Source organism: Rattus norvegicus, chromosome 2 (assembly GCF_021556685.1).
Source record: "Rattus norvegicus strain SHRSP/BbbUtx chromosome 2, alternate assembly SHRSP_T2T, whole genome shotgun sequence".
Lineage (NCBI taxonomy): Eukaryota > Metazoa > Chordata > Mammalia > Rodentia > Muridae > Rattus > Rattus norvegicus.
Genome location: NC_141535.1, coordinates 132,212,280 through 132,237,979, shown reverse-complemented (window position 1 = coordinate 132,237,979; position 25,700 = coordinate 132,212,280). Strand labels below are relative to the sequence as shown.

Below are 25,700 nucleotides of genomic sequence, written 5' to 3'. Positions count from 1 at the left end.
TTGTTGTTATAAATGATACTTTTGCTCAGTAGTAAAGTGTAGGCAAGTGTCTGTATTCTAGGAGAACATGTTGAACATTGATCCAGGCCCACCTAAATGTTAGAATTTCCATTGAAATTCAGGTGTTTGTCTAATGTGGTCAGCTTTATGTGTGACTTGATCTTTTTCCTTCATAGTTTGTATTTCCTCCTTTTTGTTAGTTTTGACTATTACGTGACTACTTGATGTTTTCTATGCTTCTAGTACATTAACAGGTATCTCTTTCTGATTTGGAGGCTATACAATGAAACAGTATGCTAGGGCTCAGTGAGTTCAGCTACAATAATGATTTCCCTTCTTTCTTAGATTCAGAGAAACAACAAGGCAGTAGTGTATGTGCCAGCCCACCAGGACCTTCCATAAATCCACCACAAACAACAAAGAAATTCTTGTTTGGAAAAACTCTTAGGAGTATTTTTGAAGAAAAAAAGGTGTCTGGTCTAATATTTGTGAGTATCATTTTGGGTTTCTACATCGCCATTGTTCAGAGAAAGTTATTCAATCAAACTGTTGAAGGTTTAGATAACCTATCCATGAGTGTAAGATCATGTTAAAATAGAAATAAGTTCCACAGTATTTTGAATCATGTAATTGTAAGAAAAAAGAAAATAGTCTTCCCATGTTTTGCACAGTTTGCATAAGAGATCCAAACTGACTAGCTTCTGGGAGGAAATGGGTCCTGGAAGTGCCCTGCTGATTGCCCAAATGTCAAGTCTTCCAGCTTTTTTTATGACTCCATATTTCTCTGGAGTCAATAACTTAGTATCATTTCCTATGAGATTACTCAAACTTTTAAATTAATATTTCTACAGACTTATTTTACATTATCAATGTATTATGTATACATACTGTATTTGATAAGTATTAACATCTTTGATCATGGCAGACTATATTTAAATGCCACCTAATATGGCTTAATCTTTTTTAAATGAGGTAGTAAACTTCTTTGGAAACTTATATTTTCTCTCCAGCATCTATTTTAGAACTATAGCTGTGCTACTAATTTATGCTCCTTGTGAACAAATTTATCTTCCAGAAACATGAGCATTACTGCCAATTTATTAGGTATTCTAGAGCAGAATTTTCTGGTAACCATATTTTTAACAAATAATTAATTGACAATGAAGTAAGTCTTGAATGTTATTCATTTTTATAGAGAAAATTTGTGGAAGAACGTTTGAAGTATGCTTGGGTTATAAAATGTGACAGTATCTTTAGACATACTAGTAAATAAGAACTGAAAAAAAGGAAATGAAAATCTCAGAAATGTACTGAAAAAAATCTCTTAAAAACACAAAAGTTAGGATTCATAATAGAGGCCAGGACAGACAGGATGTAAAATAGTGGTTTGATCTCTGTAAAGGAAATGTCCCAATAGTAACTTCGAATGGCAAGCATGAGAAAATTATCTTAGGGGGAAACAAAATGCAATAGAGGACCATTCACCAAAATGTTTTGTGGACCAAAAGTCCAAAAAGAAAAACATGATATTTCAAATTGTGGAAACAAAGGAATAGGCAAGAAAATATATTTGGAAGCTAAAACAGAAAAAAGTTCAATGTCTTCTTTGTTCCTCTCTGTTATATTTCTGCATCCAACTTTCCTTTGTTCAGGTTCACAATACAAGACATAGTTGTGCTTCAGATGTGTGGATCTCTAATAATGAAAGCTTATCCTTATCTTACACAGGATATGTTGTCCATAATTGCCAAAAAAGGGCAAGAATCAGATGATTTATTCAAAATTATACATGAAAATTCACACTTGTCCTTAAGGAATAGGATTGACAGTGAACAATGCATTGACTGGAATGTAGAAAGCGTCCTAGATATAGCATCCGTTTTCAAGGTAAGGCAGGTTTTTGAATCAACAGCATTAAGCATCCCTCAAGAAATGCATATGTGCTTTCTGTCCTTGAGATTAAATGAAATGACTGGTTCCTGGAACTTTGGACCCACTCCCTCTTGATAAGAAGTATGGTAGGTAAAAGTCTGACAAACCCAAAGATTCATCACAAGGACACTTGTGAACAACTTCTGTTGGAAGCTAACTTCCTCATATATGAGAAGGGCTTTAGTTTGCCGTTAACAAATGTTCAAACTGATTTCACCTCTGACTATACCACGTCAAGTAAAAGCTAAGTTATAATAATGATAAAAGTGTGTTTTACACAATGCCTTCCTTAAATAATACTTTCCAAAAATATCCCTCACAAATAACTGTTCAAAATGGCTAGTCTCCCACTGACCTACAATAGGCTATCCAGGTTGGATATTGATCTCTGTCCAGTAGATATATGAAATTGTTTTCCTTCTCAATCAGAAAATAATCCAGCACTTTCACGTTTGCCAGATATTGCCATCCCAATTCCATGTCAAACAGTCAAGAATTAACCTAACCTACTTTTAACTTGTCTAGCATTCTTAATTTGTCAGGGAGCTGCAGTGACTCTAGAGCAAATATCTTTGTTTTATTCTTGTTTGGGCCATGATCTGAGTTAGCCTCTCAGAAGACTGTGGATCTATGGCCTAGACATCAAGAGAAAAGATAATGCTCTGGGATTAACTATGCTTATTAACATTAGGCAAAGGTACAAAATGATTGCTCCTTGGTCCTTGAGTTTGCCAAGTGTGTCTGGTCTTCATTGCCAGAAACCTGGGACCATATCATGGGGAGAAAAGTTATGATCAGTGACTGAACTTAGCCATGTGCATTCAAAGCAATTTCCAGGTACAAGAGGACCTGGGATTCTTCCATTTTTATGACTTGCTAGCCTAAGAACAATAAGAAAGTTCATTGTGGTATTTGAGAAACAAAGACACTTCCTGTTCTTCAAACAAGCTGAAGCTTACAACTCAATTTAAATAGATGAATATTTACAGATTTTAAGAAAAAGATATGAAACTCTGAGACCTTCTCTCATGGAAAACAAGGAAGAAACTTAACCACTATTCCTGCTGGGTCTGTAAGCATAGGTGTACACATATATTACAGCTTTACTCTGTGTGAGCTAAAATACAGATTCATAAATTATACAATCACGATGAGGTTATATCTAGTGCTGCCATTTTTTGATACTTGCCTCTTTCAAAGAATAGGACTTTGGTTTATTTGGTTTGTGATTTTATTATTAGTTACTACCACCACCATCATCATCATCATCATCATCATCATCATCATCATCATCATCATCATCATCATCTACAATTATTTGTTTTTTCACTTTAATTCTTGTATGCTGCCCTCTACCTCTTCTCCCCTCACAGAGTTTCTCTCCTTCTCTGAGCCGAATAGGGCCCCATGGGTTATACTCCCACGTTGGCACTCCAACCCTCTTCAGGGTTAGCACATCTTCTCCACTTGAGGCCAGTTGGGGAAGGTTTTTCACAGTCAACAGCTTACAGAGAGCACCTGTGACACATGTTGGGGGCCTCACATGGAGATTAAGCTTTACATTTGATTATAAATGTGCTGTATGTCATGGTGCAGCTTCTGTGGTGTTTTTGGTTGGTAGTTCAGCCTTTGATACCTCCCAGTGGTCCTGGTTATTTGATTCTATAGCTCTTTCTATGGAGTGCCTATCTCCTTCATCACATGGAATCCTTCCCACATTCCTTCCACACAAGTTCTTGATTGATCTATAGGATCCAATGATTGACTGTGGCTCTTCATATCCTATTTCATTCAGCCTCTGTGTAAAGCCTCTCAGAGGGCAGATATGATAGTCTCCTGTCTTGATGTTCCACATAGGTGCTGGCTTCCTTCCAGGCAGAGAGAGTTTTGGGATGGGGAGTGGAGTGCAGATCTATGGTTGCAAGTTGTGGTATGGAATTTAATCCAGGAGAAGCAATTTGAACAAAGAGTAGGTTTATTTCTTTGCTACAGGACTTTGTTTCTTTGCTTCTAGTCTTAGGTAAGAAAACACATGATCCTGCATATAGGTTCCATGTTTGAGCCAAGATTCTGGCTAGATGACAGTTTGGGAAATTTCTATGGAAATACATTCTCAACCAGTGATTCTCAGCCACCCTAATAGTGTAACACTAATATATTTCCTCATGGCTTGGTGACTCTTAACAATTACATCATTTTCTGCTCTTCACAATTAAAATTTTGCTGATATGAGTTATAATGATAAATGGATAGAATATCTGATAAGGATGATACATGATATGTGACCCCCAAAAAAGATTATGACACACAAGTTGGGAATCACTGGCCTTAACTGCTCATATTAAACAAAAATGTTTATCAAGTACTTTCAACAATGTACATTGCCCATTACTTTTCTGTTTTATTTTCATTAAAAAGGACTTTATTAAAAACATAGATGGAAGCTTGCTGACATCTGATTTATATGAAAAGTGGCTTAGCGTCATGGATGAAGGGACTGTGGCTGGAAGAATTACTGTCATCCAAAGGTAATGATAGAGCAAGTATGTGGGGAACTGCACCAATATAGAAGCAGTCCTTTTGTAAGGTACATAGGCTTGTGTTTACAGGATTATTGGCTGGAATGATCTCTCATGCCAAGAGGTTTCCTTAGCCCAGACATGCATTGCCACTTTTTAAACATGTTCATTTCTCAAGCTAGATGATAGAATCATGGATGTAATCCTACTTGGCAGTCTTCTCCCTTATAACTGTCATGGTTTAAAAGACAGTCTACGTAACACATTGAGTGCATGTCAGCCTAGAGTGAGATAAATTAAAAGTATGTGCATATACTACCAGTGGATTCTTGGCATACCAGTATTGTTGCCATGGTATTGTGAATATTCCACCTGTTAAAAATATGTAATTGATTAGAACATGAAGCTATTACTGAATTCTTCTTTCTCAACTATAACTACCTAGAGAAGTCTGGGACAGGTATAGCTTGACTTCTTTGAATTACTTTCCTGTGTGATACTCCATAGACTGATTTCATATGTAACAAGAGCTTTGAGCTCCCACTGCTACCCAGGAGCCCTGCATCTGCCTTGCTTGAAGCAGAAGCTTTTACAACTGAATTGTGTAGGTTCACCGGTTTTATTTCAGCTCCATAGGTTCTAGATTGTCACAAGTGTGTTACATGGATTCATACTACTTTAGATATAAAATGTATCTCCATGGGCGCTAGAAAGATGGTTGGCTGTTTAATAACACTGGATGTTTTCATACACAGAACACACATGATTTACAATAATCTTCATTCATTCTAGTACCAGTGATCCTAACACCTTCCTCTGGCTTTTGCCATTTGCAGTCATACAACTATTATTCAGAAATTCATACATAGTTTTAAAATAAAAATATATGATTTCAGAAAATATTTTATGTAATACTCTAGCTATATATCCTTACTTTTGAATTCTGATTGTATTATGATATGGTCTACACAATATTTACCATGTTTTTTTCTGTGCAGTTAGTTTTGTAACTAACATTAGTTTTCAGACTGTCTAACATAAAATTCTCCTTTTTCTTTGTTTAGACTTTTACTAAGGATCCCACAAGAAAATTTTAGTGTACTAAACCATCTCATTTCTGTATTAGTAATAATCAAAGACTCATCCATGAATAATTTAAACAGTAAGAGATTATCTATCCGCATAGCTCCTTATGCGTTTTGGGATCGGACTAGAAGGGGTTCATTGTTTGGGAGTGATATGTCAAAAAAGGTAAGAGGATCTGATTTTTGCCTTTGGGAACAAAACTCTCATTGTGATGCAAGAATTAGGAACACTTTGGAAAGATCATTTATGTAAAAGGAAAACCTAGGGTTGCATTTTTTTCTGGAGTGGGGTGGAATATGTATTGATCTATTTCAGAACGATTTGGAAAGGGAGATTGTTAATGTAGTTCAAAGTAAGTGAATAATTTCATTATTTCTTTGTTCTTTCTTTTTTTCTTCTTAGATATTGATTGTGGCCAACAATATGTTTCCCGTATAATGGTAGTCACAAAAGACTAGAATGAAGTTCATAAAAATCTTGATTTCCTTTTTTTGTTTGTTTGTTTGTTTTTTCCAGTGTAGTCCTATTTTGGAGTTTAGAATAGTTATATTTCATAGTAGTGAGAATAGTATATTATTTAATATTCACATCAAGTGAATTGCTGGTCATATAACAGCTATATAAATTAATTGAACAACACTCATAATTTACTTTTGATAAGGCAGAGGATTGCCTTATTGGGCATCACTGGGAGGGGAGCCCCTTAGTCCTATGGAGTCTTGATGACCCAGGGTATGGAAATGCTTGGGTGTTGAGGGACGTATAGGTGGGCCAGTATGGGAACACAGTTATAGAGACCAGAGTGGAGAGACAGGGTTTGTGGAAGGAAACTTGAAGGGGGATAATTTCTGAAATATAAATAAATAAAATAGCAAATAAAAAATAAAACAACAATGACCAGAAAATCTCATTGAAGTGTTTCTTAGAGACTTAGAAATGTTGAGGGAGTATAGTCCTTCAATGTCATGACAGAGGAGCATGGCTGTGGAAAGGCAGGACAATCAAACAGGAAGCTGAGACCTGATGGCCCTTATCATGGGAAGTAAACCTGTAGCAGGGAAAGTACATTGAAATTGGGCACCTGTATTTTGTAACCCTAATCTAAGCATTGTCATACGTCCATCAGGGGGGCCAAGGGACTTAAACCACCAGAAATCTGTCAAAAAGTGTGTATTGCCATGCCTGGAATTAGAGTGGCATCCCTTTCAATTCATCACAACGAAACCACATACAGCCCCAAAAATTCAACAAACCACTGTCATCAATTTGATTCACTCACAGTTTTTGGCAGCATGTCAGTTCTGAAATGTTGCTTTGGTTGAGTAGTCCTTCTACGCCTTGCAATCTGTATGAAACTTTAACAAGTTTTGGTAAAATGTAAAGAACTTAGAGTCTCCATTTCAGAGTCTTCATTTCATGGATTCCTGTTTATGGCAATTGTTATTTTTCTCATAATTTTGATTTAATTTTTAAATTTCAAACTATGTGAAATGACACTCTTGAATTTGCCTTGTGTATTACAGATATCTCTTATGCAAGTCATGATTGACAATTATAATCAAATATTTGAAAATGATAATAAATATTGTATCGACATTGACAAAAGGTCTGATGGACTAAAGACATATGCAGATTTCATAAATTCTGAAGGAAAATCGCCTATTATGAAACAAGTCATAGGTGACCACAATGGGAAAACCTGTGATGATGATGAAGAATTAGATATCTCATATACTATCCTGTAAGAGGAAGGTCCTATAGGTAAGCCAAAATTTAGTTAATCAACAAATGAATGGAAGGATGATATCATTCCCTGATTTCATAAATTTGTAAATCTCATAGCAGCATTGGGGAACAAAATTAGAGTATGGGAAATTTTTTAAAAACAATTTCATTAAATTATGCATATATATATATATACTCACATACTTATGTACATCTACATACATACAGTTATGTATGACTGAGTATTTAGCACCTATAAGAATCCCACAATATTGTCTTTCTTCTCATGGTCCTTAAGTCATAGGGGATATCATCCATATGAAATTATTATTTTTGATAAGATCATTTAGAAACATTATTTGATTTATATATCCATTACACATTCTACATACTTAAGCCCTGCACCACTGTCAACATGCTCAATTAACCTATTGCAAAAATACTAATTTTTTTAATTTCCTATGACAGACAAACTTGCCAAACGATTAGCTAGCTTTAGTACAAATATTAAATTGCACTGGATTCACTACAAAACATATGTGAAGAATGATAGAGGCTAAAACACACGTGATCATTATGTAGTAACACACATAAATATCCATTGATAACTCAAGTAATTCTTTGTATAGAGTTAAGAAAATATATTGAAATATTACCAGTATCTGAAGTAACATGAATCTATCATCTGAGAATATTTGTCTAACAATGACATTTTTTGTTTCATTCAGCAGGACAGAGCAGAACAACCACCACATATAAGTGGTAGAGGATGACTGAAGACATTCTAAGGTCATTCTATTTTCATGTTCCTGTCTACCACCCACTAAATCATAACAGAAGATATTATTACAAGATCCTACTTCTGCTTTATATTTCACCATATTAGTTACAAATAGTTTCCCTAATTATTCTTATTATGCTGTAGTTTATATATTGTTTGATATTATAATAAATTTTATTAAATTGTGTTATTGCTTACACTACAGTGTGCCTTGTTCATGATTCTCTATAGTCTTTGGAAAATGGCATTTTTCAGTCTCAGCCTCTATAGCCCACTTCTAGTACTAGTTTTCACACCTCAGTTACCAAAGTATGGCCAGAAGCTAATGACATTAAAAATCTCTTAGAGTTATGCCTCGAATTCTGTGCCATAAAAAACTAAATAATATTCCAGTAACAATAAAAATTAATCATAACACTTGATAGAACTAGATGTGGATCATGGTTTTTAGAATACACAAAATGACCTGAAAGCATAAGTGCTTTAGGAATTGAGATACAGCCTTTGTGACATGAATTTGGGTCATAAAAACATACATTAAAAAAACAAGCAAAACTGGGTATTGTAGCACCAGCATCTCTAGACCAGAAGCTTCTACCGGGATGGAAATCAGAGTTGGCGACAGAAATTAACAGAAGGTATTTGACCAGATTTTCCTGACATGTTGTTCAGTAATGATAAAAAGAGACATTGTGACCAAGGGGCGGGGGAATGAGAGAGCGAGAGAGAGAGAGAGAGAGAGAGAGAGAGAGAGAGAGAGAGAGAGAGAGAGAGAGAGAGAGTAATGCTGGAGACTCTTAAACTTCAATAAGCTCAAAGCTGCATTACATACACAGATATGCACAGAAGCATACAGCATATTTGTTGTATCTTCATAATCTGAGACCTCAACGTGAAATATTCTTTATTCATGGTTTGTCTATCTCTGAAGGGTCTTTAATACATTGGAGATATGGAAATCTTAGAGAAAACCTCCAGTAAAGTAATTGATAATTTCCAAAATTATTTTTTCTTTGTCCCTCCTGAACTCCCGTTATTACTAGTTCAAAATGTTTTCATTTTTTACTACTAATTTTTCATTTTTATTGAAAATTGAATTATAGTACTGCAGGCTGAATTTTCTCCCTTCAGTCCCTGCAATCTCAAATTCATTTGAATATTGTTATATATATATATATATATATATATATATATATGTATATAAATGTGTGTGTCTAAAAATATGAATACAAGTTGAGACTGTTTTCTGTGTTTGTAAATATGGTTTTCATGATGTTCAGTGTATATTAGACAACCCATATGCAGATATTTGCTGGAAAAATAAATATTCTGGCAGTAACCTTTAGCTGCACATAACTTTGAAACATGAAATTTTAACCATTGTCTTAATACTTCATTGACACTCCTGTCGTGGTTTTCCACCCATTTTTATGAAAGGCAATTTCAAAACAGACTTTCAAATATGCTGGCTTTTACAGTAACCACTCTTCTACAATGTTCCTGGCTACAGAGAGTTTAGCCATAATGTACATAAATTCACTGGTGCTAGACTTTCCACAGTGCACTTATTTCTTCATTGTGTCCAGATTTTGTTTTCTGGAATGGTCCCCATTTTCTGTACAAAGAAGCTTCTTTGACGATGGATGATGGCCCCACTTATTGGTGGATATAAGACTAATATTTAGAATGCTGTAAGGAACTCGGTGACAATAAATTTATGTGATAAACATTAATGTTTATGACCTCAGTAGCCCCATACATCTGACTAGATTTTTTCGTACTAGTCATGATTTCAATCCTTTTGAGAGAAATTCTTCCAATTGTTAAAGTATTTCAAGTGACTTTTCCCAAAGTATGATGCTTTAGTTAGCACTTGGATTCCTGACAAGGTTGGGGGCTTGAGTGCCTGTGCCAAATAAATCTTACAGGGATGTATCAGCAGTTAACTGATTCTAGCTGGATATGTCTATCTTTAAGTCAAGTTTCTAAGGTAGATAAAACATTATGCAGGTTGGCATGTTAGGGAAACAATTGATAGTTGTACCCACCTTGAGCACCTATGAAATATGACAATAACTAGTATGGCAAGATAACAATATAGGTGCAATGAGTGACACTAACAGTTCAATTGTATACAACTGCTTTTTTAATATACTTAAATGTATTTTTTTCCACAGAATTAAACATTGTTCTGGGTCTTTTGTTTGCTTTCTCAGAAAAATGTTATTCCAAAGTACCCCTTTAAAGTTCATTTTATGCCTTGTCATTTCTCTTCAGGACCATCCATGGAGGTCCTTTCACTTTTCTAAGTCACACAATTTCACTCCTCTATGACAAGATAAATTCATTTTCCTAGTATAATATAAATGAAATATAAATATACAATTCCTTCATTTTTGGCTACGCATTTTTCTTCTTTCCACATCTGAAATTAGCCTTTATTGACTATAGTGTGCAATGTTAAAAGTTGAAATTTCAAGTAATAAGAGAATGCTTTCCAACCTGATTTAAGTGAAGAACATTAGCAATGATGGTATTATTTCTGCAAGGATGATAATCATTCTATCACATAGAGTTTCCTTACAGAGGGTCTTGCCCTTCCTCTAGGTACTTATCAACTATTATGAAACCAATGGCTTGCTGTGCACATCTTAGTTCATACTCAATGGACTCTTGTTTCATACAGCACTTGTAAAAAAGTAGGAAAATATTACACCTGAATGAGGCCGGGGGGACACACATTAGTACTGAAGTAGCCAAAGTTCTCTTTTTGAAGATTCTTTGATAGTAAACTTAAGTGACCCTAAATATTCCGTAAAATGCTCATATATCTTGTAAACTCAATATGTAGCAACATACAAAATTATCACACAAAGTGAGTATTCTTTCTTTATAAAAATCACAGACTTGCTGAAAGGTAAATCAATGAAACACCATCATTCACAGTAAACTTCAAAAGTATTCAGTGTCTTGGGGAAATTCTAACCAAGAAGTAAAATAGCTTTTGATTAAAAAAAAAAAAAAGAAACTGGGGCGCGGGGAAAAAAAAAAGAAACCAAAAACGAAAGAACAAAAAGAGAGAGAAAATACAACCCAAGACAACAACAAAAAAATCTTATAAATTGAAGAGTTATCACATATTGGAAAGATTCCCCCATTCACATAAATCAGTAAGATTTATATAGTGAAAAATCTAGACCACCCTATAATACCATTATGATTCTATCCTTTTAAAGCTTGATAAAATTTATCACACTTTTGATGTTGTTAGGAGAAAAAAATACTAAAGAATTGATTTTTTTTTTACTCACTTTCCTCCCAGTCTTCTAACATGATCCTGTGACCTCACATATAAACTCTCACCAACACGACTTCCAAAACATTAACTGAACAACGACAACACCAAGGAACATGTAAAACTAAATGGGACCTGAAACCTACACAAAGAAATGTAGGCAATTGCATCATAACAAGTATTTGCAATTGTATCTAAAACAAGTGTAATTTTTTGATGCAAGAGAAAGATGGAACCCCTTTTTGTATCCAAACTGATAGTGTGTATACTATTTGTTTGAGACAGTTAATGCTTAGAGTTATTAATGAGCAGTATATATGAGTCTTTTTTATTTTGTTGCCATATACTTTCCCCCTTTTTGATGAATGACTACAAGGTCATTTATCATTTTTTCCTCTTCCAGATGTACCTTATCTTCAGACTGCTGTTTTCCTTTTGTAGGACAAGATTCTTGATGAGAAATGGCTTACTGGTGACTACACTATGTAATGTTCCTCCTCTTTGGTTGATATGAATGATACTTTGGCTCAGTAATAAAGTCAAGAATAGCATCTGTATTCTTTGACAACATAGAGAATGTTGATCCAGGCCCAACTATATTTTAGAATGTCAATTGAAAATTCAGGTGATGTTCTAATGTAGTCAGCCTTATATGTGACTTGGATTTTTTCTTTCATAAATGCTTGTATTTTCAATTCTCTCTTCAGTTTCTCTTTGATTATTATGTGCCTACTTGTTGTTTTCTATGATTCTAATGCTTTAACATGTATCTCTTTCTGATTTCCGGAAAATTGTTCTCAGACAAACTCTATACAAATTGTTATAGTAGCTGTTTTATTCTCATCCTTATTGTAGTGTCCTGAAATTATGCATGAGGAACCCTGTCTCAGTTGCTTCTGATTGGTAAATAAAGATGTTGATAGCCAGGGTCTAGGCAGGGCACACAGAGGCAGCAGGTTTAGGATGCTTAGAAAAAGGACCAGGGAGGAAGGAGGCATGGAGACTCACCAGGACAGAGGCAGTGGAGAGAGGTTCAGGACAGAGAAGCAGCTGACATGGAAGAGACAGTGGAAAAGCCGGCCCAGGAGGGGCTGCCCAATGTGGTCCAGGGCAACAAAGACAAATATAGACTTTAGCAAGTAATAACGTGGGGATATCACAGGGGGACAGTTTAGGCACTTGGAGGTTAGGAAGTGGTCTCGCCATTGAGATGTTAAAGGCATATAAAAATATAGGCTGTTTGTATGTATCTTTCATTTCAGAATATAAAGCATTGGAGTGGGTAGGAGGAATGTGCCTCAGCCCCTCAACTTTTGGGATCACTTGGGCAGGATTTACTGGGTACAGCAACAGATGGTGTTCAATGTGTAAGTAATAACTCACTCTTAGAAATTAATTGGATATTCCCGAATGTAAAACACGACCTGTGCCTTGAGATTAAGGGGTGGGAAGAATTGGATTACTAGCAGAGCTGCAGGAGTTTTGCCCTAGCAGCACGAGTTTTGGACTGGGACCACAAAGACTGTGCTAGGTTGGCGTGAATAATTCTGGGGTTCATGCCTTAAGGCTGGGACACACCCAGGTCGACCCAGAGATATGAGCAGTGGGCTAGTGATTCAACCACTCTCAGCTTCTGCAAAAGCTTATGTTGTGCAACTTAAAAGCTCCTGCTGGGAGAAGGCAGGCAGCAAATATCAGGTAGTTCCTGCTGAGGAGAAGGCAGGACACTGAGAACAAGTCTAAATAAAATACAGGAATGGAAGAATTGATGGAAATTTACGACTTTATCATATAGCAAAAACTTGGGTTCTTTAAAAAAGAGTCCCACAGGAATCCAAGGCTTGCTTATCATTGCATAGGACACTGTCAGCTTCAGAATAGGCTTACATTGTTAATAGAAGACACTTAATTGAAATTAAGTAGAAAAAGATATTAATTCAATTCATATAAAGAGGAAGGTGATATAGTATATATTTATATCTCCACAAAAATATTAATTCCCAAAGGGGAGAATGAATGAAAATTTCTTGTTTTTAACTATGTATGGCTATATAAAACAATTCAGGCCTTTGATCTACAAATAAGCTCAGGGGGAAACACTAAGTAATTTGGAGGACTGCTTTCTCAACAGATAATAATTTGTTTAGGATTGCTTTAAATTGTTTTAATTTCCAAAACACAGATGGTTTTAAGTTTGGTGGTTATGGTATTACAAATCTTCTATGAGATAGGTGATAATAGAGCAAGCCAAAATACAGGAGGCTGTAATATGAATCAGTCTATACTTTTGAAGATTTTGTGTTGCTGGGCCAAGTGCATGCTATTTTGAGAAAGAGGTTCAGTATTTGTGTTAACAGAAAATAAGACAAGGCTTTGGATCTCTCCCAAAAATAGATTAGATTAGATAAGATATGGCAAGACTCCCTGAAGGTTTTGACTACAAACAGGAAAGAAAAATTCAAGAAGACCAAATAGGACAGGTAACATGTTTTCCTGATTCCTTCACAGAAAAGCAGCCATAAAACTGGCTTGGACACACAAAAAATGTTTCTAGCCAAAACTTCAGCAAAAACTATGCAATAAATTATATTGGTTACAGAATCCTTATGATTTATTATGCCGTCTTTCACATAGCATGAATGGTGATCTACTACATTTGGTTAGTGATCAAATTAACTCATAGAGAGACGGTTGTCTTTCATCTTCTCAAACAGGGAGCAAAAATTCATACTTAACTGCTCTGTGTACTTTGTATAATCCATAGGAATATCTTTATATAACTAAAATTTTGGTTGTAAGATTTTTATATTGCAGAAAGAAGCACCAAGTTGCTACTCTGGCAAGACACATCCTTGGGGATGCTGAAAAGACCTACTGTTGAGACTTCCTGCCTGACTCTGTCTCCTGATGCTGTTTCTAGAGACTTGTTTCATAACAGCCTCAGGAATAGCTGCTGATTCCTGATGAACTTGTTTCAGCCAGGCTTTCAGACATATCCAGTCAGAACTTCATTCAAGCACTGAGTTTTTGATGCATGCAAATACAGGATAAAATATATATATATATATTATTTTATATACTTAAATTTCAAATGCTATCTCCCTTCCCAGTTTCATCTCTGCAAAAGCCCCCTATCCCTACATCTCTACCCTGCATCTATGAGGGAGCTACCCAATCCATCCACACATTCCTTCCTCACCACACTTAGCTCTGCCAAGACAAGGTAAATTAACCAGTCATAAGTTATGCTTCACTTAATATCTGTTAGGTGGTTCTGGGCCAGAAGGCTAAAGACAGATGCTCCAACTTTATGAGAATTAAGGACCACTATCAAGGCAGTAGTTGTCTGTACCAATTATATAATTTTTGGAGGATACATACTTGGGCTACTTATATATTCAGATAATATATAATTCAATTTCATAGTTCTGATGTGGTTAAAGAAGTGTTATAGGCTCATAATCCAATTTAAGATGTTAAGCATTAAGGAAGATGTTCTAGATTTGATAGGATGATTTTCAGATGGTAATGCAAGTTAAAATCAAAATATAATTTAGGGAGAGAATTATAAACTTTTTTTATTAACTTTTTATTAACATCCCCCTCCCCCCTCCCCTTCCTTATGGGTGTTCCCCTCCCAACCCTCCCCCCCCATTGCCGCCCTCCCCCCAACAGTCTAGTTCACTGGGGGTTCAGTCTTAGCAGGACCCAGGGCTTCCCCTTCCACTGGTGCTCTTACTAGGATGAGAATTATAAACTTTTTTATTGGATATTTTTTATTTACATTTCAACTGTTATACCCTTTCCCAGTTTGTGTCCTTAAGCCACCTATCCCATCTCGCTCCACTAAATCTATAAGGATTTCCCCCTCCCCAACCATCCCCCCATATCATCTCCCTGCCCTGAAATTCCCCTATACTGCAGGGTCCAGCTGTGGCAGGAAAAAGGTCTTTTCCTCCCATTGGTGCCCCACAAGGCCATCATCTGCTACATATGCAATGGAGCCATGGGTCTGTATAGTCTCTGGGTAGTGATTTAGTCGCTGTAAGCTCTGGTTCATTGGTATTGTTGCTCTTACAGGTTTGCACGGCACTTCACCTCCTTCAGTACTTTCTATAACTCCTCCAATGTGGACCCTGTTCTCAGTTCAATGGTTTACAGCTAGGATTCACCTCTGTATTTGTTATGCTTTGGCTGAGCCTCTCAGAGACAGCAATATCAGGTTCCTGTCAGCATGTACTCCTTGGCTTCAATATTGTCTAGTTTTGATGACTGTGTATATATGGGCTACATCCCAGGTAGGACAGGATCTGAATGGTCTTTCCTTCAGTTTCTGCTCCAATCTTTGTCTCCATATATCCTCCTATGAATACTTTTGTCCCACGTTTTAAGAAGGACTAAAGCATTTTCACTTGTGTTGTTCTACTTCTTCATCTTCATGTTACTGTATGTGGACATAATGTGGATTGAATTTTGCGTAATTTGATTTTTTTGGATAATATCCACTTATCATTGAGTATAAACTATGTGTGTATTTTTGTTATTGAGTTACCTTACTCACTATGATATTTTCTAGTTTTTTCTTTTGCCTATGAATTTCATGTTGAACATTTCATTAGGTACTTCTCAGAAATTCGATATTCCTAATTAGAGAATTCTGTTTAGTTCTATACCAATTTTCAGTATGGTTATTTGGATCTTTAGAGTACAAGTTCTTTATATATATTGAATATTAATCCTCTATCAGATGTAGGATTGGTAAAGATCTTTTCCCAATCTGATGGTTGCCATTTAGTCCTAATAACAGTGTCTTTTGCCTTACAGAACCTTTGCAGTTTTATGAGGTCTCATTTGTCGATTATTGATCTTAGAGCATAAGCCATTGGTGTTTTGTTCAGGAAATTTTTCCAGTACTCATATCCACGGAGACCTTCCCCATTTTTTCTTCTATTACTTTGAGTGTATCTGGTTTGATGTGGAGATCTTTGATCCACTTGAACTTGAGCTTTATATATATCAATAAGAATGTATTGATTTGCAATCTTCCATATGCTGATCTCCAGTTGAACCAGTACCATTTGTTGAAAATGCTATCATTTTTCTACTGGATGGTTTTGGCTCAATTGTCAAAAATCAAGTGACGATGGGTGTGCAGGTTCCTTCCTGGGTCTTCAGTTCTATTGCACTGATCTACCTGCCTGTCTCTGTACCAATACCATTTATTTTTTATCACTATTGCTCTGTAATACTGCTTGAATTCAGGGATGGTGATTCCCCAGAAGCTCTTTTATTATTGAGGATACTTTTCACTATCCTGAGGCTTTTGTTATTCCAAATGAATTTGCAAATTGCTCTTTCTAATAACTCTATTAAGAAATGAATTGGAATTTTGATGGGGATTGCATTGAATCTGTAGATTGCATTTGGCAAAATGGCCATTGTTACTATACTCAATCCATGAGCATAGACAGTCTTTCCATCTTCTGAGATCTTCTTCAATTTCTTTCTTCAGAGACTTGAAATTCTTGTTATCCAGACTTTCACTTGCTTGGTTAGTGTAACACAGAGGTAATTTGTGTACTTTGTGGCTATTTTGATGGGTGTAATTTCCCTAATTTCTTTCTCAGCCTGTTTATTCTTTGAGCAGAAGAAGGCTACTGATCTGTTTGAGTTCATTTTATACACAGGCACTTTACTGAAGTTTATTATCAGGCTTAGTTCTTCTCAGGTGGAACTTTCAGAGTCACTTAAGTATATTATTAATCTTTTGCAAATAATGATATTTTGAATTTTTCCTTTCCAATTTGTATTCATTTGACCTCCTACTGTTGTCTGACTGCTCTGGCTAGGACTTCGAGTACTATATTGAATAAGTAGGGAGAGAGAGAGGGCAACCTTTTCTCGTCCTTGGTATTATGGGGATTGCTTCAAGTTTCTCTCCATTTAGTTTGATGTTAGGTACTGGTTGGTGTATATTGTCTTTACTATGTTTATGCATGGGGCTTGTATTCCTGATGTTTCCAATACTTTTATCATGCAGACGTATTGAAATTTGTCAAATTTCTGAGCAACTAGTAAGATGATCATATTGTTTGTTTTTTCTTTGCATTTGTTTATAGTAGATTAAGTTAATAGGTTTCCCTATATTGAACCATCCCTGCATCCATGGAATGAATCCTACTTAGTCATTATGGGTGATCATTTTCATGTGTTCTTGGATTTAGTTTGCTAGAATTTTTATTGAGTATTTTTGCATCGATATTCAGAGGAAAATTGGTCTAAAGATCTGTTTGTTGAGTCCTTGTGTGGTTTAAGTATAAGCGTAACTGGGTTTCATAGAAAGAATTGGGTAATGTTCCTTCTGTTTGTGGAATAGTTGGACAGTATTGGTATGAGGTCTCCTATGAATGTCTCATAGAATTCTACATTAACTTATGTGGTCCTGAACTTTTTTTGACTGTCACTTTTAATGACTGCTTCTATGTGGTTAGGAGTTGTGGGACTGTTTAGATGGCCTGTCTGATCCCAATTTAATTTTGGTACCTGGTATCTGTCTAGAATAATTGTCCATTTCATCCAAATTTTCCAGTTATTTTGAATATAGGCTTTTGTAGTAGGATCTAGTAATTTTTTGGAATTTCATCAGATTCTGTTGCTTTGTCTCTCTTTTGATTTATAGATTTGTTAATTTGGATACACTCTCTGTGCCCTCTGGTTAGTCTGGCTAAGGGTTTATCTATCTTGTTCATTTTCTTAAAGAATCAGTCCAGGATTTGTTGATTCTTTGAATAGTTCTTTTTGTTTCTGCTTTGTTGATTTCAGCCCTGAAATTGATTTTTTCCTGCCTTCTACTTCTCTTGTGTATATTTGCTTCTTTTTGTTCTAGAGCCATTAGGTGTGCTCTCAACCTGGTAGGGTATGCTTTCTCTAGTTTCTTTTTGGAGATACTCTGATCTATTAGTATTCCTCTTAGCATTGCTTCCATTTTGTCCCATAAGTTTGGGTATGTTGTGCCTTCATTTTCATTAAATTTTAAATAGTCTTTAATTTGTTTCTAATTTCTTCCTTGTCCAAATTATTAGAATGTAGAGTAGAATGTTGTTCAACTGTCATGTATAAGTGGGATTTCTGTTGTTTATATTGTTATTGAAGACAAGCCTCATTCTGTGGTTATCTGTAGGATGCATAGGATTATTTCAATCTTCTTGTATCTATTGAGGACTAATTTGTGACTGACTCTATGATCAATTTTCTAGAGGATTCCATGAGGGACTGAGAAAAAGGTATATTCTTTCATGTTAGGATGAAATGTTATATAAATATCTGTTAAATCCATTTGTTCATAACTTCTGTTAGTTTCTCTATGTGTCTCTTTGTGTATGTGAGTAGGTTTGTGTGTGTGTGTAATTATATATATATATAATTATGTATAATATATGTAATTTCTGTAAATAAAAGACGAACATGATGTTTATGCTTCTTATCACTTCTCTTGCTGTTTCCCTCTCTAGAATCTCTACACCATATGAAATAGTCTCTTATTTTTTTGACTCCTCCAGTTTTCCTTCTTTTATGTTTACATGTAAGATTTGGAGCTAACAATCATAGATGAGAGGGAATATTCAGTATTTGCCTTTATGTGTTTGGGATACCAATTTTACCAACTTAAAACAATGGCTATTTTGTTGGTCTATCAATTTACTTTCAAGTGTCGTTTCAGGTTTTTTACAATTGAATGGACTTCTACAGTATATATGTATCACAATTTTGTCTGTGCATCAGTTTAAAAACAATTACACTGTTTCCATATCCTAAATATTGGGAATAAGCTGGCAATGAGCAGACATAGTGTGCTGGATCTGCACCCTGTCCCACAACACCTAGAGGAATCTCAAAGCCCAGGTGATCTGACATGGCTAGACTCACAGTTTGACCTGCCACAAGAGCAGACCTGGGAACATTGACTCTGCTCCAACCCTTACAATGGCCAGAGGAAGCCTGACTCCCAGGTGCTGTGAAATGAACAGGATGACAAGAGAGGCCCAAACATGTAATCCAACACCCCGAGGAACTGGATCCCCCAGGACCTACAGACATAGGAACTCCTGCCCAGCCAATGGAACAGCTGAACATGGCCTGAACCTGGACACAGAGGACATCTGGCCTGCTGGTTCTGCGTCCATTATTACAACTCCCAGAGGGAACCCAACTCCCAGAGCCTCTGAAGTTTACAGGATCCCAGGATCCCAGGATCACAAAGGAAGCTTGACGCACAGGAGTTCTCACACAACCAGGAACACTGGAGCTCTGATAAACTCAAGATTACATTTGAGGCCACAACATTTTTCCCAATATCCAGCATAACTTGAACCACACAGAAATCAGGGAAACACAGAACCCTGCTCAGCCAGAGGAACAAGTTACTCCCACATTGCTCCAGTGACTGGAGTGAGCCCAGGGATCTGGCTCCTTATCTATTCTTCCAGCACTTGAGGATACTTGATTCCAAGGAGCTCTGACACACCCAGGATCTCAGGACCACAGAATCACAAAAAGTCCTAAACATATTAAAGGCAATATAGAGCAAACCAGTAGTCAACATCAAAATGAATGGACAGAAACTTAAAGCAATCCCACCAAACCAGGGACTAGACAAGGCTGCCCATTTTCCATTTTCTCCCTACTTATTCGAATATACTACTCAAAGTCTTAGCCAGAGCAATCAGACAACAAAAGGAGATCAAAAGGATACAAATTTGAAAGGAAGGAGTCAAAATATCACTATGTTTAGATGATATAATACTATACTTAAATCACTCCAAATGTTCACCTTAGAATTACCAAGACTGATAACCAACTTCAACAAAGTGGCTGGGTATAAAATTAAATCAAACAAATCAGTAACTTTCCTCTACAAAAAGGATAAACAGGCTGAGACAGAAATTAAGGAAATATCACACCTCAAAATAGTCCTAAATAATATAATATACCTCAGTGTAACTCTAACAAAGCATGTGAAAGATCTGTATGAGAAGAACTTCAAGTCTCTGAAGAAAGAATTTGAAGAAGATCTCAGAAATTGGAAAGAATTCCCATGCTCATGGATTGGCAGGATTAATATAGTAAAAATGGCCATTTTGACAAAAGCAATATACGGATTTAATGTGATCCCTATCAAAATTCCAACTCAATTATTCATAGAGTTAGGAAGAGCAAATTGAAAATTCATTTGGAATACCAAAATACCCAATATAGCTAAAACTATCCTGAATAATAAAAAACACTTCTGGGAAAATCACCATCTCTGACCTGAAGCAATATTACAGAGCGATAGCGATAAAAACTATATATTACTTTACAGAGACAGATACGTAGATCAGTGGAACAAAATTAAAGACCCAGAATTGAACCCATACACCTATGGTCACTTGATCTTTGACAAAGGATCAAAAGCACCTGGTTGAACAACAAATAGTACTGGTTCAACTGGAGGTCAGCATGTAGAAGAATGAAAAATCGAGAAATTCTTATAGCCCTATACAAAGCTTAAGTCTAAGTGGATCAAGGACATAAAACCAGATACACTCAAACTAATAGAAGAAAAATTGTGGAAGAGACTCAAACACATAGGCACTGGAGAAAATTTCCTGAACAAAACAATGGCTTATGCTCTAAGATCAGGAATCGACAAATGGGACCTCGGGAAACTGCAAAGCTTCTGTTAAGGCAAAGGACACTGTCATTAGGATAAAATGACAACAAACAGTTCAGAAAAAGATCTTTACCAATCCTATATTTGAAATAACACTAATATCCAAAGAATCTAAGAAGTTAGACTCCAGAGAGCCAAATAACCCTATTAAAAAATAGGTACAGAGCTAAGTAAAACATTTTCAGCTGAGCAATATCAAATGGCTGAGAAGTACCCAAATGAATGTTCAATGTTTTTAGTCATCAGGTTAATGCAAATCAAAACAACCCTGTGATTCCTCCTCATACCAATTAGAGTGACTGAGATAAAAAACCCAGGAGACAAAAGATGTTGACAACGATGTGGAGATAGAGGAACACTCCTCTGTTGTTGGTGGGATTGCAAGCTGGTACAACCACTCTGAAAATCAGTCTAGAGATTCCTCAGAAAATTAGATATTGTATTAACTGAATACCCAACTATACCCATTTTGGGCATGTCCCTGAAATGATGCTCTAACATACAACAAGGACACATGGTCCACTATGTTTATAGCAGCCTTAGATATAAGTGCCAAAAGCAGGAAGGAAACTAGATGCCCATCAACAGTGCAATGTATATAGAAAATGTGGAACATCTACACAATGTGGTAATATTCAGCTCTCATAAACAATGACTTCATGAAATTCATAGGCAAATGGATGTAACTAGAAAATATCATCCTGGGTGAGGTAACTGAATCACCAAAAATCACACATGATATTTACTCACTGATAAATTGATAATATCTGAAAATTTCAAATTACCCAAAATATAATGTACAGACCACATGAAGCTCAAGAAGAATAACGACCAAAGTATAGACTGTTTAGTACTTCTTTTTTCTTTTTTCTTTTTTCTTTTTTTTTCTTCCGGAGCTGGGGACTGAACCCAGGGCCTTGCGCTTGCTAGGCAAGCGCTCTACCACTGAGCTAAATCCCCAACCCTCTGTTTAGTACTTCTTAAAAGTGAGAACAAAAACATTCACAGGATGGGATATGGAACCAAAATTTGTAGCAGAGACTGAAGGAATAGCCATTCAGATCCTGCTTCACCTGGGTATATATGTTTAGCCACCAAAACTACATAATATTGATGAAGCCAAGAAGTGCATGCTGACAGGAGTCTGATATAGCTGTGTACTGAGAGGCTCAGCTGAAGTCTGTCAAATACAGAGCTGAATGCTAGCAGCCAAACGTTGGAATGAGAAAAGGATCCTCTTTGGAGGAATTAGAGAAAGGAGTGAGGCAACTGAAGGGGCTTTCAACCCTATAAGAACAACAATTCAAATAAACCAGAGTTTCTAGGGACTAAACCTTTACTCAAAGACTACAGATGGACAGGCCCATGGCTCCAGCTTCATATTTAGAAGAGAATGGTCTTGTTGGACACCAATGGGAGGAGAAGACCTTGGTCCTGCCAAGGCTGGACTCCCCCATCCCCAGTGAAGGTGAATGTTAGTGGGGATATAAAGGGGTAGATGGGCAGGGGGACCACCCTAATAGAAGAAGGGGATGGGAGGTAAGATAGGTGGCTTATGGACAGGGACCCAGGAGAGGGAACAACCCTTGAAATATAAATTAAAAAAATTTGATTTTTTGATTGATTTTTGATTATTCTGGCCTGCACCCAGAGCTGAACTCAACTGAACCAGTCAAACAGCTCCCTGCACCCAAATTCTATGGTGGAGAGAGCTGGACCTTCAGAGGTATAAAAACTCCTGAGAAATCAAAGGAGACAATCCTCTGCCCACATTCCTGACCCAAGAGGAAAGTGCCTAATGCCAGCTGTTCCCCCTGGGTGCAAGGGACAAAGAGTAGTCAGGGGCAATACCCACCTGATTCATGCCTGCCCCAAGAGCTGAAAGACAATCACAAGGAATGCCTACACACCTGAGAGCAGAGCACCTATTCCCAGAAAGGGCTGAAAGAAGACAGGAAAACAGTTCTATAGGAGTGCTAACACAGAGGCCTACAGGAGGGTCAAGCCACTGTCAGAGACAGCAAGAGGCGTTGACACCAGAGACAACCCAATGGCAAGAGGCAAGCATAGGATCCTAAGCAACAGAAACCAAGGCTAGTAGGCATCATCAGAGCCCAGTTTTCCAACCAAAGAAAGTACTGGATATCCAAACACACCAGGAAAGCAAGATTTAGATTTAAAATCACATTTTATGATAATGACGGAAGACTTTAAGAGAGACGTAAATAATTCCCTTAAAGAAATGCATGACAACACAAATATGAAGTAGAAACCCTTAAAGAGGATACATAAAAATTCCTGAAAGAATTATGAGAAATACAACCAAATGGGTGATATAGTTGAACAAAACAGTCCAGGATTTAAAAATGGAAATGGAAACAATAAAGAAAGCACAAAGGGAAATAACCCTGAAGATAGAAAACTAAAGAGATCATGAGTCAGAGGTATAAGCATCACCAACAGAATGCATGTAATAGAATAGATAATGTCAGTGGAAGAAGATACCATAGAAAACACCATTACAACTGTCAAAGATAGTGTAAAACACAGAAAGTTCTTAACTGAATATATCCAGGAAATCTAGGACATAATAGGAAGATCAAATGTAAGGATAATAGGTACAGAAGAGAGTGAAGGCCTGGAGAGATGGCTCAGAGGTTAAGAGCACTGACTGCTCTTCCAGAGTTCCTGAGTTCAAGACCCAGCAACCACATGGTGGCTCACAACCATTTGTTATGGGATCCAACGCCCTCTTCTGGTGTTTCAGAAGGTAGTGACAGCATATTCATATAAATAAAATAAATACATCTTTAAAAAATGAAAAAGAGAAAAGAAGAGAATAAAGACTCCCACCTTAAAGGGCCAATAAATATATTCAACAGAATTATAGATGAAAACTTCCCTAACCTAAAGAAAGAGATGCCTATAAACATATAAGAAGCATAGAGAGCTCCAAATAGATTGGACCAGAAGAGAAATTTCTCCTGTCACTTAATAGTCAAAACACCAAAAAGCACAAAACAAAGAAAGAATATTAAAAGCACTAAGGAAAAAAGATCAAGTGACATATAAGGCAAATCTATAAGAATTTCAATAGATGTCTCACCGGAGACTATGAAAGCCAGAAAATCTTGGACAGATGTCATACAGACCCTAAGAGAACAGAAATGCAAGCCCATTCTAGTATATGCAGAAAAATTCTCAAACTAACGTTCAGCGAGAAACCAAGATATTACATTACAAAACCAAATTTTTACAATATCTTTCTAGAAAACCAGCCCAACAATGGATAATAGATGGAAAACTCCAACACAAAGAGAGAAACTATGCCATACAACAGGCAAGATTATAATCTCATTGTAATAAACTAAAAGAGAGAAACACAAGCATGATTCCACATCTAACAATGAAAATAATAGGAAGTGACAATCAGTATTCCTTAATAACTCTCAATATCAATGGGCTCAATTCCCCAATAAAAAGACATAGAGTAACAGAATGGATATGTAAAGAGGACCCAGCATTTTGCTGCATAAAGAAACACACATCAGTGACAAAGGCAGACACTACCTCAGAGTAAAAGGCTGGAAAACAACTTTCCATCAAATGATCCAAAGAAACAATCTGGAGTTGCCTTTCTGATATTGAATAAAATTGACTTTCAACCAAAAGTCAGCAAAAAAGGAAGGACACTTTATATTCATCAAAGGAAAAATCCACCATAATGAACTCTCAATCCTAAATATCTATACTCCAAATGCACAGATACCTACATTCATAAAAGACACCTTATTAAAGCTCAAAACACACATTGCACCTCACACAATAATAGTGGTTCATTACAACACCCCACTTTCATTAATGGAGAGATTATGGAAACAGAAATTAAACAAAGACATAGAGAAGCTAACAGAAATTATGAAACAAATGGATACAACAGATATGTATAGAACATTCTATCCTAAAACAAAAGGATATACTTTCTTCTTAGCACCTCATGGAACCTTCAGTCCACAGTGATCTGATAGGAAGCATAGGATTATTTCTATTTTCCTGCATCTGTTCAGGCCTGTTTTGTGACTGATTAGGCCCATTTGAGAGTCTTCCGCTCTTTCTCTTCTATTAGTTTGAGGTTATATGATTTGATGAGAAGGTCCTTGATTCACTTGAACCTATGCTTTGTACAGGGTGTTAAGAACTACTAAAGCTGATAAATAACTTCAGCAAAGTGGCTGGGTATAAAATTAACTCAAATAAATAAGTAGCCTTCCTCTACACAAAAGAGAAACAAGCCGAAAAGAAATTAGGGAAACGACACCCTTCATAATAGACCCAAATAATATAAAGTACCTCGGTGTGACTTTAACCAAGCAAGTAAAAGATCTGTACAATAAGAACTTCAAGACACTGAAGAAGGAAATTGAAGAAGACCTCAGAAGTTGGAAAGATCTCCCATGCTCATGGATTGGCAGGATTAATTTAGTAAAAATGGCCATTTTACCAAAAGCGATCTACAGATTCAATGCAATCCCCATCAAAATACCAATCCAATTCTTCAAAGAGTTAGACAGAACAATTTGCAAATTCATCTGGAATAACAAAAAACCCAGGATAGCTAAAACTATCCTCAACAATAAAAGGACTTCAGGG

General features: G+C 36.3%; 1 protein-coding gene and 1 long non-coding RNA gene across 5 annotated transcripts in view; one reads left to right on the top strand and one right to left on the bottom strand.

The window, feature by feature from the left end:
* The window catches only part of Tgap1l11 (GTPase activating protein testicular GAP1 like 11), a 61,211-nt gene extending 52,388 nt beyond the window's left edge, over positions 1-8,823 (top strand). For 2 of the 4 annotated variants that reach the window (XM_087619341.1, XM_087619321.1), the window contains 6 exons: positions 346-488; positions 1,729-1,887; positions 4,351-4,460; positions 5,516-5,702; positions 7,061-7,298; positions 7,991-8,240. In XM_087619341.1, coding sequence (XP_087475467.1) covers positions 346-488; positions 1,729-1,887; positions 4,351-4,460; positions 5,516-5,702; positions 7,061-7,282 — 821 coding nt within the window. In that variant the 3' untranslated portion in view covers positions 7,283-7,298; positions 7,991-8,240. 4 annotated transcript variants of the gene reach the window in all.
* The window catches only part of LOC102555656 (uncharacterized), a 348,348-nt gene that overhangs the window by 251,644 nt on the left and 71,004 nt on the right, over positions 1-25,700 (bottom strand).